Consider the following 18,492-nt stretch of genomic DNA (forward strand, 5'->3'; position numbering starts at 1 on the left):
CATGTAACTGAGAGATTAATGTTCTCCATAACTAAAACATTTAGTAATCAATAGAGATATGTTAAGCAAAAACAATGATATTCCAGTATTGCTTCTTTCTTTGATAAAAATAACCAATTCAGTAGGCAGACTTCAGCAAGGCCTTGAGTTAGGGCCTGGCACTAACCATGGATCTGGGAGTTCCATGGTTGGCTCTCCCGATATTTTTTTAAACAACTTTCAGCTGTAGATCAAAATTATGACACATGTGGGAAGGATTTTAATTCACTCTGATTACTCCACTGGTTAAAAATAAGGTATAATATCAAAGAGGTGTAAGAATACAACAAAGGAAAGCACAAATAGAATAATAATAATAATAATAAATCAAGCAGTGGTCATGTAAGTAAAAGCAGAAGCAGTTCCAAAATCATACATTAAAAAAGTAAGAGTAATTGAATCTGGGATTTGAAAAATATATAATCGTGGTGGTTGTGGAAAGTGCCATCAAGTCGTGGCTGACTTATGGCAACCTCCTGGAGTTTTCAAGGCAAGAGACATTCAGAGGTGGTTTGTCATTGCCTGACTCTGCATCATAACCCTGGTATTCCTTGGAAGTCTCCCATCCAAATACTTGCCAGGGCAAACCTCAATTAGTTTCCAAGATCATATGAGCTATCTTAAATCTTTATGTAGAGAGCAGTCAGTTAATGGGGTGTGGGGAGGAGGCATCTAGGATTGCCAACCTCCAGGTGACACTGGGAGATCTCCTGCTGTTACAACCAAGATCAGTTCCCCTGAGAAAATGGCTGCTTTGGAGGGTGGGCTCTATGGCATTATACCCTGATAAGGTTCCTCCCCTCCCAGGCTTCACCCTCAAAATCTCAGGTATATCCCAAAACTTCTGGCAACCCTTAGGGACAGCTACTGCTGAAAATGCCCCTCTGGCTGCTGCTTGCTTAATTTCTGAATGTAGAGGCACCCAGAGAAGGGGCTCTGAGGCAGATTAAGGATTGAGCATGTTCATACTGGATTATTGGTTTTATATGTTCACGTTTACAAATGGTGAGTGTAGTTACCATATGAATAATGTAACTGTATGGGCCCTTAATTCTATTTTTTTTTTTGCAGCAGTTAAGAAGGGCAAAGCTGTAAATAATTAAACAATTCTTTCTCCATGGCTCTTAAGTACTTGCAGACTTGTTCAGGCAAAATATTTTCTATATTTAAACATTCTTTATCTGCTTCTTTTTGAGAACAAAGTTAACTTTTTCTCCAGAGTATGTTCCAGAAATGTATTGATCAATCTGCCCTAACGCTCTATATATATGTCGTGCTGTCATTTTTACATATTTTATCCTTACTTTAAATTAGAAGCTATAGGTCACAGAATCATTCTTATTTCTAAATAAGATAAAAATCCTAAATAAGAAACTATGCTTTCACATTTTGGCTCTACAAAATAACTTTTTACTAATGTATAATTGCATTTTAATTTTCAGATCTTCTGTCTGGAGAAGTCATTTTAAGGAGTTTGGTAGTCTTCAGGAGGAATGCTGTGAAACTACTTGTCAACGGTAACACCTGGAACTAGAGCTTAAATATCCCATTTAAGTGTGATCAATTTCTTATTAAGCAGTACCTCACATTAGATTAAAAATGTATGGAAGTGCAAGAACAATCAGTAATTTGGAAGGAAGTCCTGCCAGATCTCCTCGTTTGCCAAGATCGCCTCGTCTGGGCCACAGGCGAACAAGTAGTGGGGGAGGTGGGGGGACAGGTAAGACCTTATCAATGGAGAACATCCAGTCACTTAATGCTGCCTATGCAACATCTGGACCAATGTACCTAAGTGATCATGAAGGTGTGGCATCAACTACTTTCCCAAAGGGCACAATGACTCTTGGAAGGGCTACAAATAGAGCTGTATATGGTGGTCGAGTTACAGCCATGGGGAGCAGTCCTAATATTGCTTCTGCTGGTCTTTCTCATTCGGATCTCCTTTCTTATACTGATCAGCATGGGGGTTTGACAACATCTTCACATCATCACCATCATCAGATCCCTTCTATGCTGAGGCAGATAAGGGACAGCACCATGCTTGATCTACAAGCTCAGCTTAAGGAGTTGCAGAGAGAGAATGATCTTCTAAGAAAGGAACTGGACATCAAGGACAGCAAGCTTGGCTCTTCCATGAACAGCATCAAGACCTTCTGGAGTCCTGAGCTCAAAAAAGAAAGAGTCTTGCGGAAAGAAGAAGCAGCCAGAATGTCTGTTTTGAAAGAGCAGATGAGAGTTTCTCATGAGGAGAACCAGGTAAGCAATTATAAATAAAGAAATGTTAACTAAGAAGCAGATTCTTGCTTTACTTTTTATATAGTGATAGCCAACTGGTAATATATTTTTGACTTTGCAATGGAATGATTTCATGTCAGTATTGGTGTCTTCTGATTTGGAAGGAAGAACTGTAAAAAGCTGCAAGTAGCTTTTTTCACATAACAGTCTTCTGCATTATTGTCGCAGACAGTAGTTGCTGATCAATTCCCATTTACTTTTAAAGATATTTTTGCAACAGTAATTTAAATATACACAGAAAACTTTACTTTGTAAACATGCTGTATTTTTACAGGACTGAGAACATACCAGTATTCAGTGGCTGATGCTACCTGGGTAAAGGCTTAGTTGCTCAAACTACCCTTACTGTATGGAGACAGCTATTACATCCTTGTATCTAACATTTTCTGTGACATTTTGAAACATTGTGGCCAATGAATTATTTGGGAAATTTATGGTAGTACCTGTCTTCCTTTAAAATGTCAATTTGAAGAATAGCTGCTACTAACTTCTCCATGATTTATAGGCATACAGATAACTAATTGAAAGAAGTAATATATACACATACAGTTTCAAGCCATGTGGATTAGCCATTAGGAAGGTTGAGATTCCAAATTCCAGATTTGCACCAGGATCTATGTAATTCTGGATGATTCCCATCTCTGTATGTGCACTGTTTGTTTAAACCATCTGTCAGGAGATGAAAATATGCTAGTGATTGCAGATGTTTCCTGGGATTAAAGGTAAAGGGTAAAGGTAGTCCCTATGTAGATGACTGGGGAAGGCAGTGGCAACCCACCCTGTAAAAAGTCTGCCATGAAAACGTGAAAGCAACGTCACCCCAGAGTTGGAAACAACTGGTACAGGAGACTACCTTTACCTTTTTAGTCCCCTGTGCAAGCATCGGATCGTTACATTAATTTAGTTTTCTTACTGCATATAATATAGCTTTTCTTTTGCAACTATATGATTACATTAGTAATTACATCACTATTCCTACACCAAGTAACTTAATGTTAGAAGACTGTGGTGGTACAGCAGGACCGATATATTTCAAATTGCATCAACCCCTTAATCTGTTCATTGATTGTTCTATGTAAGGTGCTGTTAGTTTGATACATTTTTGTTCGTAGAAGAGTACTCTGCATTTCAACTAGATTTTGTTTTCTTGTTATGACTTTTGGCCTATGGCATTAAAATGGAAATAATCTTAAGAATTCATTAAACTCAAAAAGTATTTAAAAATGAAGCCTGGGAAAACCATCCAGACTGCTACTGGAAAATTCAGATGACCATAGCATGTAGTAAATCTGTTAACAGCGGAAGAGGAAATGGAACTATTACCTCACTTGGAACATAGGATTACTTTACACTGATAGTTGCACTGTCAAATTCCCGACACATAAATGCACTTTGGTTTGCTCATATTTGCATGGGGAGGATGACATATGAAAGCGATCTATGTGTGTACTCAGTTATAGATGAATGCTGTGATTTTCAAGTTCATGGCAACTCTGGAAAGGACAATAATGTGCAACTGTAATATCTACTTCTATTTCTGCTTTGTACTGATATATTTGTTTTCAACATTTTAAACTCACCTTTATATAACATGATTCCAATTTTGATTAACAATGACTGATCAGCAGAGCATCCTTAGTGAAACCATATCAGGAAAGATGGTCTAATAGTTATGTGGTCCTAAGCCATGAAGGGATTTATATAAAATTGGGTTGAGTTGAACCTAGAACCAACTGAAGTGCTTGTTGCACCATTCTTATATATTGTATTAGACCAAGTTCCAACAACAACCAGCTACTGGGTTCTACTCCAATTAATGTTCATGAGAATTCTCAAGCAAGCAAGAATCCAAGGAAATTCATATACAGGCACTGGAATGTCACTACTGTATCTGTGAACTGGCCCAAGGGTGTCATAGTAAAAATTCCATTGAACTTTATACTAGTCAGGCCTGTGCGAATGTAGAGCAGAATGAAACTATAACTATGGCATCTTGGATTTAAATATCGTGTCCATTTCTGGGTGTCATGCCATGAGAAAGATATAGACAAATTGAAATAGGTGTAGAGGAGGGCAATGAAAATTGTCAACCATCAGTTCCTTTCATTCCACAACTGACAGTTCTTTTAGTTTGGGGGTGTCAAACATGTGGCTGAGGAGCCGAATCAGGCCACCAGAAGGCTCCTATCAGGCCCCCCGAGCAACTGGCTGTCATCTGCTTTCTTCTGCATGACAGCTTGCTTTGCTAAGCTTGCTCAATCGCACAGGAACTACAGAGCAAAGCCTCTGTTTTCTCCATTGGCTGAGGCTCCTCCCTTGGGGAAGAAGGATAGTTTGCTTCAAAGGAAACTCTGGCTCGTTCCTTCCTTCCCCAGGGGACCAGGAGGGGGAGGAGCCTTAGCCAATAGAAAGAAGAGAGGCTTGGCTCAGTAGTTCTGTTGTGCAATTGAGAGAGCCTAGATTGCATGTGAGAGATAAAAAAAGCACCTTTAAGACCAACAAGTGCTAATGTTTTATGCATGTTTTATTTTAAGTTTTTTTTAAAAAATTTTTTTTTTGTGTTTTCCTGTGTCCTTTATAAACCTTATATTTCTGCTACCTTGTGTTGCATTTTATGACACACATGGCCCGGCTCAGCAAGGTCTCATTTATGTCAGATCTGGCCCTCATAACAAATGAGTTTGACACCCTGCTTTAGTTTGTTGGTTACTTTTCCCTCTATTTTGCATGTGCCCAATATAGATGGATTTGGGGAATTTTCTGTTTTCAAAGGGAGGCTCCTGGAATGACCCCCCGACACCTACCCTATCTCAGTCTTAGAAGTTAAGCTGCCCTGTCTCTGCTACATCCCCTTCCCCCCCCCCCCGGGTAGTGCCTGGTGCAAGGAGAAGGGAGGTATCAATATGTCTGGATATATGTCCACTTCCTATGTTCCCCTTTACCTAAACTCGGGGCTTTTTTTTGTAGCAGGAACTTCTTTGCATATCAGACCACACACCTCTGATGTAGCCAATCCTCCAAGAGTTTACAGGGCTCCTGGTACAGGGCTCCAAGAGGATTGGCTACATCATGGGTGTGTAGTGTAATATGCAAAGGAGTTCCTGCTAAAAAAATGCCCTGCAAACATGACTACATCCTAGATAAGAAATGACTGAGGGTAGGGAATTGTGTCTGTTAACATTGAGGCAAACATATATTGGAGCTGTTCTTTCAGGCCTTTGATTGAGGCGATGTGTGTCCGATTAAGTTGGTTTCCCTGCTGTAGCCTTAATACTCTGTACTGGCCCAGTTTTTCAGAAGTCCTTGTTGCCTGGTGGCTCTGGTCTTTGACTCACATGTTCCCAGTTGATGGCCATCTGTTTTAATTCTTTTAAAATCTGTTTTAAGTTATGTATGTTTTAAGCTGTTGTGTATTTTTATGCGTATTTTTATTATACTTTGAGCCCACTTGTGGGGAGGATGGAATATAAATCAACATAAATAAATAAATAAATAAATAGAGAGAATACAAAAAGAGTAGGGAATTTAATCAAAACATGGTTGTATGTACCTTGGTTCAGTAATCTGTCTCAGTTCAGAAGGAATTCATAGATTAATGTAAATCAAATTTTAATGTAACCATATGCATCACTGCAGCAAGATTCTTTTTATGTGGCATTGTTTCTTTCCCCAGTCTTTATGGAATGGGACACACATTGTGTAGTTTTTATACTAGTTCTCCAACATAGCAGGTAAATTATGTTCTCTTTCTTTAAGTGGTTTGGCCACATAGGAGGGAGTATGGTATTCTGGTAAAGATGTGAACAGTCCTGAGGCAAGACAAAAGAGGAATAAATATTTGGACCAACTCAATTCAGTGACCTGTGAAGTCTCAAATTTGGAACAAAGACTAGCTCTTGATGGTGGATGTACTGTATAATTTTTAGAATTTTAAGCCAGATCACAAATATTCAGAATATTATTTTTACTGACAAAAGAAGACGATCCCTGATGCAGTACTGTTTTCCTAGGGTTGGGTGGGTAGCCCAGCTGGTGGTGGTGGTGGTTTACTGTCTTGCCAAGAAAGCTTTCCCCCCTCACCATCCATTTTGAACTCTTGAATTCAGCCTTCCTCCAAGGAACTCGGGAGGGACATACCTGGCTCTTCCTTTTATTCTCACAATGAATTTGTGATGTAGGTTAGACTGAAGCCAATTCTTCACTGGCATTTGCTCCACCCTGCTCTTCTCCCTGTGCCGGCTCAGACAATAGATTCCCCACTAGTTGCTCTGTGGGTGCCTCTTACCTTGCGGCTACTTCCTGTTACCATCGCAGCAACAGGATGCTGTTTTTTTGGAGTTCCAGTTGCCGTGATGAGAATAGGAAGGAGCCCCAAAGCAAGAGGCACTGCGGAGCAACTGGTGGGGAATCGATGCCTTGTGTTGATGCAAGAAGTGATGGGGTGGAGCAAATGCCGGTGAGGAATTGGCCTGAAAAAGAATGACTGGTTGAGACTGTCACAGTGCGTGTCTTGAGAAGCAGGGATTTGAGCCTGGATCTCTGCAGACCTGCTTCAGCAGCCATGACACATTGCTGGCTGAAACAGGGAGATAACATTTTGAAATCAGAAACAAAGGGGGGAAAGTTTATAATACAGTAATACATTGTTGTTGCTGTAGCGGGTGATGAGTTTGTGGGTGACCGTGCTAGTATAACATTTCTGGGGAGTGTTTTTAAAAGACTCTACATGTCTTTCCTGCTTGATTCTACAGTAGGGGAATTTCTAAAAATGACAGAGAAATGCACAAATTGGTGCAGTCCCAAATGGAAAAGGAATGGCACCATTCATCACCAGTGATGCCATTGGGTATCAAATTATGACACCCATGTCCACACAGCACTCACTACCTGTTGCAGCTAGTGCACTAGTGTGCCCTCTCTCTGTGTAGTAGTATTTTCCCCAGAAACAAATAATCAACATTACAAATTCCCAGTAGGGTAGCAGTTTGTCACAGCAAACACAAAAAGGAAGTTTTATGGTTCTAATCTCTTTTAAGGTTCCACAAGACTTTTTTTTTTAAATTCCCAGAATAGATGTGTTAGCCCATATCCCAGGATATGTTCAGGTGAGGAGTCTAACTCCCAAAATAGCTGTGTAAATTTATTGCACAATTGAAATGCTTGCCCGTAAAATACTGTAGTCTACATTTTTACCAAGGATCATACATTCTTAGACAGAGTTAATTGCTGTGTGTTCAAACAGAATTTTAAAACTGAAAATGTTAAATACATTCTAGGCGCTTTTAATACTTAGTGCTTATTATCATGGTTTTGTTTTTGTAGTTGTTTAATTCTTATGCTGCTATTCAGTGCTTGTAAAGGTATAACATATACATGTAGTTTGACAATTTGGGAAAAATTACTGCCATCCATCACTGCTTATATAATTTTGATTTAAATCAGTGTTTCAAAACAAAGATTAACCCCTCACTTCAGCTCTCTCAGTCTACAGACATTTGAAATTATTTATGAACATAGATCTTAACTAATATGAGAATTTAACTCTTTTCAGATGATTTGTCACTTATGTAAAAGCTTGAGATTGTTTCCATAGAGTTTTTATTGCAAGTCCTAGAGCTTCCCTGGCACGCTGTCCCTGGTGTGATGATGTCACTTCTGGGTGGCATCATCATGCTGGGGACGGCATGTGTGGATGGGGCTTTTGGGGGGCGGGTAGGGTGGCCATAATATCTGCAGGCCAGCCAGGGACACCTTGAGGGGGGAATTAATGTTTGTGTGTGCGTGCGAAGCGCGCACCGCCGCAAACAGGAAATGACATCACTTCCGGTGATGTCACATCCGGTGACGTCATGCCACCGCCGGAAACAGGGCACGTTTGAGGGCCCTCCAAAACTAGCCTCCCCAGTTTCCTTAGCCCCTGACGAAAGAGGCAGTGCCCTCTGCTCCTCCTGGCCACAGCCCGTCCACCGGCCGAGAGCACCCAAGGGGGCAGCGAGTGGGGTGGCAAGAGTCAAGGGCCGGGGGGGGGGGAGAGGCAGCCTGGACGCCGAAGAGAGGAGGCAAGTCCGAGCCGCCCGGGCTGACCGCGGGTTCCCTGGCTGGGCAAGAAGGGCAGCAGCTGCGAGGGAGGCACTCTGCACTGGGGCCATGCCACCGCGTCCGGAAAAGTCCTCTTTTGCGCCCACCTGGCTGGCAATAAGGGGGGCTGCGGCTTCCCCCCACTGGAAAAGCTCGCCCAGCTGAACTCCGGGAGCCCCAAGCGGCCGGCGCCTCCCTCCCTTCCACCTGCGCCCCGCCGGCCTTACCTGCCTCTGGCCTGGCGGCTCCCGGGCCTGCCACCACCTCCCCCTGCGCTCGCCCACTGGCCTCCTCGGCTCCTGCCAGTCCCCTCCCCGGAAGGAGGCCGCAGGCGAAAGAGAGCGCAGCAGCCACAAAAAGAAGGATCCATTGGATCCATTTTAAAAAATTAAACATAAAAAAGCGGGATTTTGATTGGTCCCGGGTTAGCCAACCCGTGAGGCGGGCATTTGGGGGCAGGGGCAGGACTTTCCCGGGTGGGCGGGTCGATCTGGCCACCCTAGGGGCGGGGATCCCCCCGGCAGCCTGCTCACTCTGGCCCTGGCAGGAGCTTGGCAGCCCTAAAACTAATTTATGCTCACAACTTTAATGCCAGTAGCTCACAAAGTACAATTTTTGCTCACAAGACTCCACAGCTTAGAGGCAGTATTGATGGTGTTCCCTCTTGTATTCCTGCAATATAGCATTGCTAATGATGGCCATTTAGGTAGTTTAAATTTTTTGTGTAGTTCTTTCTATTTAAAGATACATGCATTCTAGCATGAAGACTTTTCAGTTACAACCTGATTAGTTTAAATAAGATTGAGGAGTAGAGATTTGTTCTAAATACTGCTACTTTAATTTCTGGGCATCATCTGTAAGATAAAAATCTTAACTAACAATGACTTTATACTAAATAAGGATTATTTGTCAAACATATCAGAAAAAGGTATTCTCTACATTGCCTTGTTTCACATTGCTAGGGGTTCAGAGAAGACTCGAAGCAGTCATTTTTGCTTAAAATCCAGACCTGAAGTTTTGACTTCAGCTGCTCCTTCATTTTAAGTATTGTGGGTTCTTTGTGAATTAAAAGGGTAAAGGTAGTCCCCTGTGCAAGCAACAGTGCTTCCTCTTTACTCAAAGCAATATGCATATGTATAACCACAGTAAGGTTTCCTAGTGTTTTAGATTGTGATTAATATTCATATGTCTAATGAAAAAGAAACTGTTAGTGTTTCTCCATTCTAAGATCTTATTTTTTTCTGCTCAAGGCAATAGCTGTAGGAGTCATACTAGATAAGATATTATTCATAGATTATATGAATATTTTCAACTCTTGCCACTCATATTTGGTGGTCATGATTTGGCAGGGTTAATTGAGTTTTCCTGTAGGATTAAAGAAGGTACTAAGAGGTTTTTGCTGTAAAAGAGAGTTGCCACCTTTTGTGTTTGAATTAGGGTTGCCAAGTCCAATGTAAGAAATATCTGGGGACTTTGGGGGTGAAGCCAGGAGACGTTGGGGGCGGAGCTGAGAGCAAGGGTGTGACAAGCATAATTGAACTTCAAGGGAGTTCTGGCCATCACCTTCTTTTGGGGCTCATAGAATTGGACCCCCTGGTCCAATATTTTTGAAACTTGGGAGGTATTTTGGGGAGAGGCACTAGATGCTATACTGAAAATTTGGTGCCCCCCCCCAGAGCCCCCGATACCCATGGATCAATTCCCCATCATTCCCTATGGGAATCATTCATGGAGGTGCATGATGGCTGTGGGGGTGGGGCCAGCTGGCTGGGAGAGGGGGGAAGCCTGTAAAACCGGGGGATCTCCCTCTGGGACCTGAGGATTGGGAAGCCTAGTTTGAATACACTGGCACATCATCAAGGAGAGCTTTCATGGATATATGAAGGCTGTGTTTCCTTTTTCCTTTTGTTCTCCTTAGGCTGCCTGGGCCTGCTAAGCTTTACCCATGGCTTGCCTTGCCTTAGGGTTCCAGGGACCTTGCAGGGACTGCACTGTTTAGGGTAAAATGGTTGGAAATCACCTGACTTGAGTAGGCTCAGAGTATTTGTCATGTTTGTTTTCCAGTGACTGGAAAAAAGTACTTACACAGTGAAAATACTGTGAAAAAAATTGCAGCAACTATCTACATAACTTTGGCTGAGGTCAGTGTTCCTATATGGTGTAGGCTTCCCAAATCCCCTGCCTGGGCAGGGGAACCCCGATTTGGAGCCTCCTCCCCCCGCTGGCCAAAAATTCAGAAAGCGGGGGGAATGGCAGCCCTTCCCACCCAGCCCCGATCCCAGCAGCTTCTCCTCTCCCGTTCCCACCGATCCCCAATGCTTCTCCTCCTCCCTTCCCTTCCCTTCTCACCTCGATTGCAGCAGCTTCTCTTTGCCCCTCCCCTTCCCACCCAGCTCTATCGCAGCAGCCGGAGCTTTCCCAGGCTGCTTCCTGCCCCACCCCAAAGGACCGTGTGCCTTTGCACCTCCGGAGGTGGTGAAAGGCTTCAACTTTCTCTGTCTGTGTCTGTTGCTGAAATATGCTGGCTGGTGAGTAGAGAGGGCAATCCCCTACATCAGATTTGCGAGAAGGAGTGTGTGTGTGTGTGGAGAGGGAAACGTCTTCATTATTCCCTATGAAAATCGTTTCTCATAGGGTATAATGGGGAATTGATCTGGAGGTTTCGGGGGCTCTGGGGTAGCTATGTTTTGAGGTAGAGGCACCAAATTTTCAGTATAGTATCTAGTGCCTTTCTCCAAAGTATCCCCCAAGTTTCAAAACGATTGGACCAGGGGGTCCAATTCTATGAGCCCCAAAAGAAGGTGCCCCTATCCTTCATTATTTCCTATGGAAGGAAGACATTTTAAAAAGTGTGCTGTCCCTTTAAATGTGATGGCCAGAGCTCCCTTGGAGTTCAGTTATGCTTGTCACACCCTTGTTCCTGGCTCCGCCCCAATGTCTCCTGGCTCCACCCCCAAAGTCTCCTGACTCCACCCCCAAATCACTACTTCTACCTGGCATAAACTGTGTACGAAGCTGTTTTGGGGAGAGGAGGGGAAGGCTAAAAAAATCTAGTCAGGGATTGTGTCTAGAAAAACAGTTTTCATTTGATAATGTAACTAGTTTTAAAGGTGAATTTCTTAAATTTTTTCTTCCAGGCTTCGTTTTGGGCAGAAATGATCAAGTTTTTAATTTTTTCCCCTTATGATCTCATTTTAGTGATTCATAAAAGGTGTAAGAAAAACTTACTTTAATAGATGGTTAATTGTATCTGAGTTTTAATTTGACTGTCCACTTTGGAGAGAACAGAGATGTTGTCTGTAGTAATTCAGTTAAGTGATAAATATAAGACCTCCATATTCGTGTGGTTTACAGATCAATTCTAGCAGAGCCTAGTCTAAGAAAGCCATTGGTTTCAATGGGTTTAACTTTAGACTGAAATAACTCTGTGTATGTCTGCTTTACTAACCATTTAGAAGTACATTAATGTTTCACTGTATCTCATATGTTATTGCCATTTTATATTCTCCATTTTTTCATGGCTATTTGGTCCAGTCAGTTTTATAGTAACTTTTTATATAATTCTTCTGTGCTTTGTCCACATGTATATGCAATATTATGGTTGAGATTTCTTATAGAAAATTACACTATGAAATACATTTAGGTAGTTCTTAAATTGCTCCTCGTGTTTAACAGCTTGTCAATGATTAAAATAATGCATTGAAAATGTTCCAACAACATCTGGCATAAAATGTTCTGTTCTCTGTGATCATTTTTGATTTGTTTTAAGTTTTATCTTTTTGTGAATTTTGTAATTAATTGCTGGGTTTAACCTTATTTTGGATTATATTTCATTTTCTTTTATTTCCTTCATCACTTTCATTCATTGAAACTGAGGATATTTAGGTAAGTAACATTATCTTTCCATTTCATGTTTTTTGTTTCTGTTCAGAATGTGGGGGGAATTGATGATAAATGTTGGAGAGATTGCATAAAGTGGCAAAATGCGGGGGGGGGGGGGTGTTGTTTCTGTTCATAAGTGTGGGTTTCAGAATGTGTATTTAGATATGAAATTCTTCAGCTGAAATATATAGTGCTCATTGCTCATTTTGAAATGAGCCAAATCACTATAGTCTAAAATACATAAAAATCAATGAGGAATGTAAGAGAAAAATTGGTGTTATAAGTAGAGTGTGAGTGTGTGTGTGTAATAAAGACCTCTGTTTTGAATTAATTCCCTCAGAATATACAGCCTAGGGAGCCCTCTGGACTGTATTTTATGAAACAATCCTTCACAAAGTCCTATTATTCGTTTCCCTCTAAATAAGGGACTTAGTGTGACACAGGATTTGCTTTCATTGACTCTTGATATTTTAGTCTTCCTCTCTTGACTTTCTGAAAGTTAACTTTATTTTGTTCAGGTAGTTGATCCAGCTGCCTGGCCCAATCAGTTTACAGTAGAGGATGCCACCCAGTAGGCTGTACAGAACCCTGGCCTATCTAGGCTTCCCAATCTCCAGGTCCCAGCGGGGGATCCCCCATTTTTACAGGCCCGCCCCCACAGTCACCATGTACCTTTAGAGCTCCAGCAGGTTTAGAAACCTGCAAACAGGTCCGTTTTTAAAATGTGTGCCTTTGAAGCTGAGCAGGAAACAGGAAGTGCTTCATGGGAAAGGGTCAGAAACAGTTTCGTCAGAGAACAGCCCCTCCCTTTGTTTTGCTTTTGTTTTCAGAGCAAGTAAAGTTGTGCAGGAACAAGACCCAGTAAGTGTTTGTGTGTGAGAGGGAGGGGGCGGGGGATTCCCTGGTTTGGAGGCCTTCCCCCAGCTTTAGAAAGCGGGGAGGGGGGAATGTCTACTGGACACTCTATTATTCCCTATGGAGAACGATTCCCATATGGAATATGGGGAATTGATCCATGGGTATCGGGGGCTTTGGGGGGACTGTGTTTTGAGGTAGAGGCACCAAATTTTTCGTATAGCATCTAGTGCCTCTCCCCAAAATACCCCTCAAGTTTCAAGACGATTGGACCAGGGGGGCCAATTTTATAAGCCCCCAAAGAAGGTGCCCCTATCCTTCATTATTTCCTATGGAAGGAAGGCATTTAAAAAGGTGTGCTGTCCCTTTAAATGTTATGGCCAGAACTCCCTTGGAGTTCAATTATGTTCGTCACACCCTTGTTCCTGGCTCCACCCCCAATGTCTCCTGACTCCACCCCCAAAGTCCCCAGATATTTCTTGAATTGGACTTGGCAACCCTATGGAACACAAATGAACCACATACACACATTTTCATATGTCATGCATATTTCTGAAAAGATATCCCAAGTAGTATTTATTTTGTTGCCTGATTCTGTAGCATGGTTTCTCCCATGTTAATGATTAATCATCAGTGTTAACTGTAGTGTTTCTGGAAAAACATTCCTTTAATGAAAACTGTAGCCCAACAGGAGCTGATCATCAGAGTATGCATACATCCTGGAGTTCACCTGTAGAGTCATTGAGGAACATGTCTTATTTGTCAGCTCCTTTGTTTTAAGGTACGCTTTATTGTAGAACTACTACAAGCCAAAGGGATAGTCATGAGTCATGTCAGTCAATGGATCAGACCTGCCACTTCAGGTTTTTGCTGCGAGGGTGAAATCTCTTGGGTTGGTTCTGTTAAGAGTCATAAGAATTCTTTTTAAGTTATTTGTAAGGATAACTAAGTTTATTGTTTTGTTGCTTTTAAGAGAACCAAAATATTCTTGATCACTTGTTTTAGAATTTTTTGCTTGCAGGATGGCATACTTAAACCTAAGCTTCAAGCTGTTGTTAGGCATCTGCCACAATTTGGTTATTTCCATGACTTTCTGCCACACTGAGAGGAAATGTGGTAGGGTTGCCAGACTCCAGTTGGTTGCTGGAGATCAGCTTTTCTCCAGACTATAGAGATCACTTCTGCTGCAAAAAATAGCTGCTTTAGAGGGTGGACTCTGTGGCATATGAAATTTTCAGGCTGAAATATAAACTGCTCATTGCTCACTTTGATATGTGGATTATTATTGTTCCCCAGGCTCCACACCTAAATCTCTCAGAATTTCCCAGTCCAGGGTTGCAACCTTAAAATGTGGTAATTCTTTATATTCTATTTGTGGCATCCTAAAATGAAGAAGAAGAGACTGGATTTATATCCTGCCCTTCACTACCCAAAGGAGTCTTAGAGCGGCTTACAAACTCCTTCCCCTTCCCACAACAGACACCATGTGAAGTAGGTGGGGCTGAAAGAGCTCTGACTGAATCTGCTCTTGAGAGAACAGCTCTGACAGAGTTATGACTGACCCAAGGTCACTCCAGCAGTTGCATGTGAAGGAGTGGGGAATCAAACCCAGTTCTCCCAGATAAGAGTCTGCACATATGGGAAATCAATTATACTACCATAGGGATAGTATTATTATATACCTATACTTTTAGATAGCTCTGGCTATCTCAGTCTTTTCAGATCTTGGAAACAAAGTGGTTAATGATTGGATGGGAAAAACTAAGGAATACCAGGATCACTACATAAGGGAGGCAGTGGCATGCCACCTCTGAATATCTCTTTCCTTGAAAACCTTACAGAATTACCATAAGTCAGTTATGACTGGACAGCAAAAAAAAAATCAAGCATGTTATAATTCGATTATTATTAATTTGATTAGATCTTTATTTAAAAAATAGACATATGCAACAATGGTAAACAAAATAATACATTTCAAAAAGAACTAGATAAAAGTGCAACAGGGTTCTCTTTTCTATATGCTTATCCATCCATATTAAATGTTGAACAGGCCTTAGGCAAGAACTGTGTCCTTGTTAAGAAAGTTGATGATAAAGATGGTATAAAGATAGCATGCATATTAGTATACCTTGATATGTACATCATTACTATAGAAAAGCACAAACCAGTCATGAACACAATATGAATAATTGCATTCCTGTTGAGAATAAATCACATTTTTAAAAAAGTTAGTAATTAATATAAGAACATAAGAGAAGCCATGTTGGATCAGGCCAGTGATCCATCCAGTTCAACACTGTCACACAGTGGCAAAAAAACAACCCAGGTGCCATCAAGAGGTCCAGTAGTGGGGCCAGGACACTAGAAGCCCTCCCACTGTTGCCCCCCCCCCCCCAAGCAACAAGAATACAGACCATCACTGCCCCAGACAGAGAGTTCCATCTATACCCTATGGCTCATAGCCACTGATGGATCTCTGCTTCATATGTTTATCCAATCCCCTCTTGAAACTGTCTGATTGTAGCTGCCACCACCTCCTGTGGCAGTGAATTCAATGTGCTAATCACCCTTTGGGTGAAGAAGTACTTCCTTTTATCCGTTCTAAGCCAACTGCTCAGCAATTTCATTGAGTGTCCATGAGTTCTTGTATTGTGAGAAAGGGAGAAAAGTACTTCTTTCCCTGCCTTCTCTATCCCATGCATAATCTTGGAAACCTCTGTCATGTCACTCTTCAGTTCATGTTTCTCCAAGCTAAAGAGCCCAAGCACTTTAAGCTTCCTTCATAGGGAAAGTGTTCCAACCCTTTAATCATTCTAGTTGCCGTTTTTTTGGACTTTTTCCAAAGCTATAGTATTTTTTTTTTTGAGAAGTGGTGACCAGAATTGTACACAGTGCTCCAAATGAGGGCTCATCACCAATATATTCTCAGTGCTTTAGAAAACATAAAATTCAACAGCAAACTCAGTTTTGAGTCCACTGATAGTTTTTTTTACTGATGTGCATTTATAGATAAAAATAGTGATGCAGATGTTATGAGCTGAGCATTGCAATAACTATGAACTGAATTTTGACCTAATGCAAGCTACAGAGTCTGATATATTAGGAAAATGTAGTTGTATTTGTTAAAAATAATCCAGCACATTTTAAAGGAGAAATACTTCTCATTAGTGATACAATAAAAATACACTTCTGAATTATTTTTAATATAATGTCTACAATAATCAGAAACTCAGATCCAGCTACAGCTACTTATGACAATAGAGTTGAACATAATATCAATTGGATGTAAGTAAGAGATACATTATGCAACGGTACACACATCATATTACAAATTAAGATGGACCAGGGTGAGGGAGCAGCCGGTCATAAGAAAGCAGCCACAGGGAGCTGGACTCAGGACACATGCAGAGGAGAGGGGTGGGGCAGTCTGACACAGTTCCTGGCCATGTCCATGGACTCCTGCGCACTCCCCAAAGGCACAGACCCAGCCAAGCACAACAGATGAGGCAGCATGAACAGGGAAGGGACCCTGCACACTGTTAACCACACACTGCTGTACTCCACATTCTGGGCAGGTCTAGACCACTGTATGCCATCCCAGAAGAATGGAGCCAGCCACATTGCATATTGATATGCAAGGTGAAAAATTTCCACTAAGATTGCTATTTTATTAATTCTTGTATTGTTCCATAATTCATATACCTGGATTCCTAGTGTCCTAAAAGATGATAAAAAAGGTAAAGGTACTCCCCTGTGCAAGCACCAGTTGTTTCTGACTCTGGGGTGACATTGCTTTCACAACATTTTCATGGCAGACTTTTTACGGGGTGGTTTGCCATTGTCTTCCCCAATCATCTGCACTTTCCCCCCCAGCAAGCTGGGTACTCATTTTACTGACCTCGGAAGGATGGAAGGCTGAGTCAACCTCGAGCCGGCTACCTGAACCCAGCTTCCACCAGGATCGAACTCAGGTCGTAAGCAGAGCTTAGGACTGCACTACTACAACTTTACCACTCTGCATCATGGAGCTCTTTAGATGATGATAGCCATCATGATATCATAGTTAGGGAGTCATAATAGGACCTGGGAGACCCAGGTTTGAATCCTCATTCTGCTATGGAACTCTACTGGGTGACGTTGGTCCAGTCAAGCTCAGGTTACCTACCTACAGGGTTGTTGCTGGAAGGATAACATGGAGGAAATAAGAATGATGTAAGTCTCTTTCGGTCTCCACTGGGAAGAAAAGTGGGGTGTAAATAAATAAATTACCAATTATGGGTAATTCCACTAGCCAGGTGGTGGATACCTTTGCAGTGCTTGTCAGGGGACAGATTTACATGTTCTCCTGCAGTGGGTAGAAAAAGCTGTTTTGTGTGTGTGTGTGTATGTGTGTATATATATATTTGTTGTTGTTGTTAAATGTAATAAAAAGTTAAAACAAAAAAAAAGATGGATCAGAGTTCAGTTTGAAAATTTAAAAAGATCTCTGGCTTCAGAGTGGCCAGCTGAAGGCCTTTCATATCTTGGACTGTGGGTGGTGGTGGCCAGAGAAAGCTCACACCTATTATGGCCCTAGGAACTGGGCTTGATTGCAGTACTTTGCAATGGTTTACCAATATCCACTGTGATGGATATGTTACCAGAAATGCCAAGGTCTCCTCTTTTTATGGGGGGAATTAGCAGAAGTGGACCTCAGTAGAGCTATTTTGGAGTGGTCTCTCATAAACAGGGCAACATTTGCTGTCATGTTTTATAGTATTTGGAGGGGTGGTTCCCCCTCCTGGAACATGACTGAGTTAACAATAATTGATAGAATCATATACTTCATAAGTGCTTACAAGAGAGAAAGGAAAGAGGTAACTGGCTGGTAGTCTGCTGTTATATTATCCAGAAATATTGATCTACTTACAAGGGTATATGCACAACTGAGTAAGCAGTTACAGTATACATATTACAGAAAGCCCAACATGACAAGCAACAAAACAAAAGACAAATGAAAACACAAGTTCATTGACACCAACAATGTAAATTTTAAGGTAAAAACAGAAAAATTAGGTAACATTTTAACCAAAAGAGTGCTCTCCCTGGTCTTCTTCTAATTAGTTATTTCCTCATGGGATATGTCTTCTAACTCCCTTGTCCTAATTGCATCCTATAACCTTCCATTCAGTAGTGCTCACATAGCGGTTCTTAAAGAATGAAGCATATTTTTCAACCTCCATTTTCACTATGATAGATTTCTATCTTTTTCTAACAGAGTTGTATTTTTAGCTTAGAAATAACCTGGTACTGATTACTGGATGATATGTGATTGCTAGCAGGCAAAAAGCTTTACTGCAATCT

The 18,492-nt window shown here is 41.5% G+C and overlaps 1 protein-coding gene across 11 annotated transcripts in view; it reads left to right on the forward strand.

The window, feature by feature from the left end:
* Positions 1-18,492, forward strand: part of ERC2 (ELKS/RAB6-interacting/CAST family member 2) — a 1,199,719-nt gene that overhangs the window by 26,298 nt on the left and 1,154,929 nt on the right. For all 11 annotated transcript variants that reach the window (XM_060239766.1, XM_060239767.1, XM_060239773.1 and 8 more), the window contains exon 2: positions 1,482-2,295. In XM_060239766.1, the coding sequence (XP_060095749.1) occupies positions 1,639-2,295 (657 nt within the window). In that variant the 5' untranslated portion in view covers positions 1,482-1,638. The remainder of the gene's footprint in view (positions 1-1,481; positions 2,296-18,492) is intronic.

The sequence above is a fragment of the Heteronotia binoei genome, chromosome 5, assembly GCF_032191835.1.
Source record: "Heteronotia binoei isolate CCM8104 ecotype False Entrance Well chromosome 5, APGP_CSIRO_Hbin_v1, whole genome shotgun sequence".
NCBI classification, from domain to species: domain Eukaryota; kingdom Metazoa; phylum Chordata; class Lepidosauria; order Squamata; family Gekkonidae; genus Heteronotia; species Heteronotia binoei.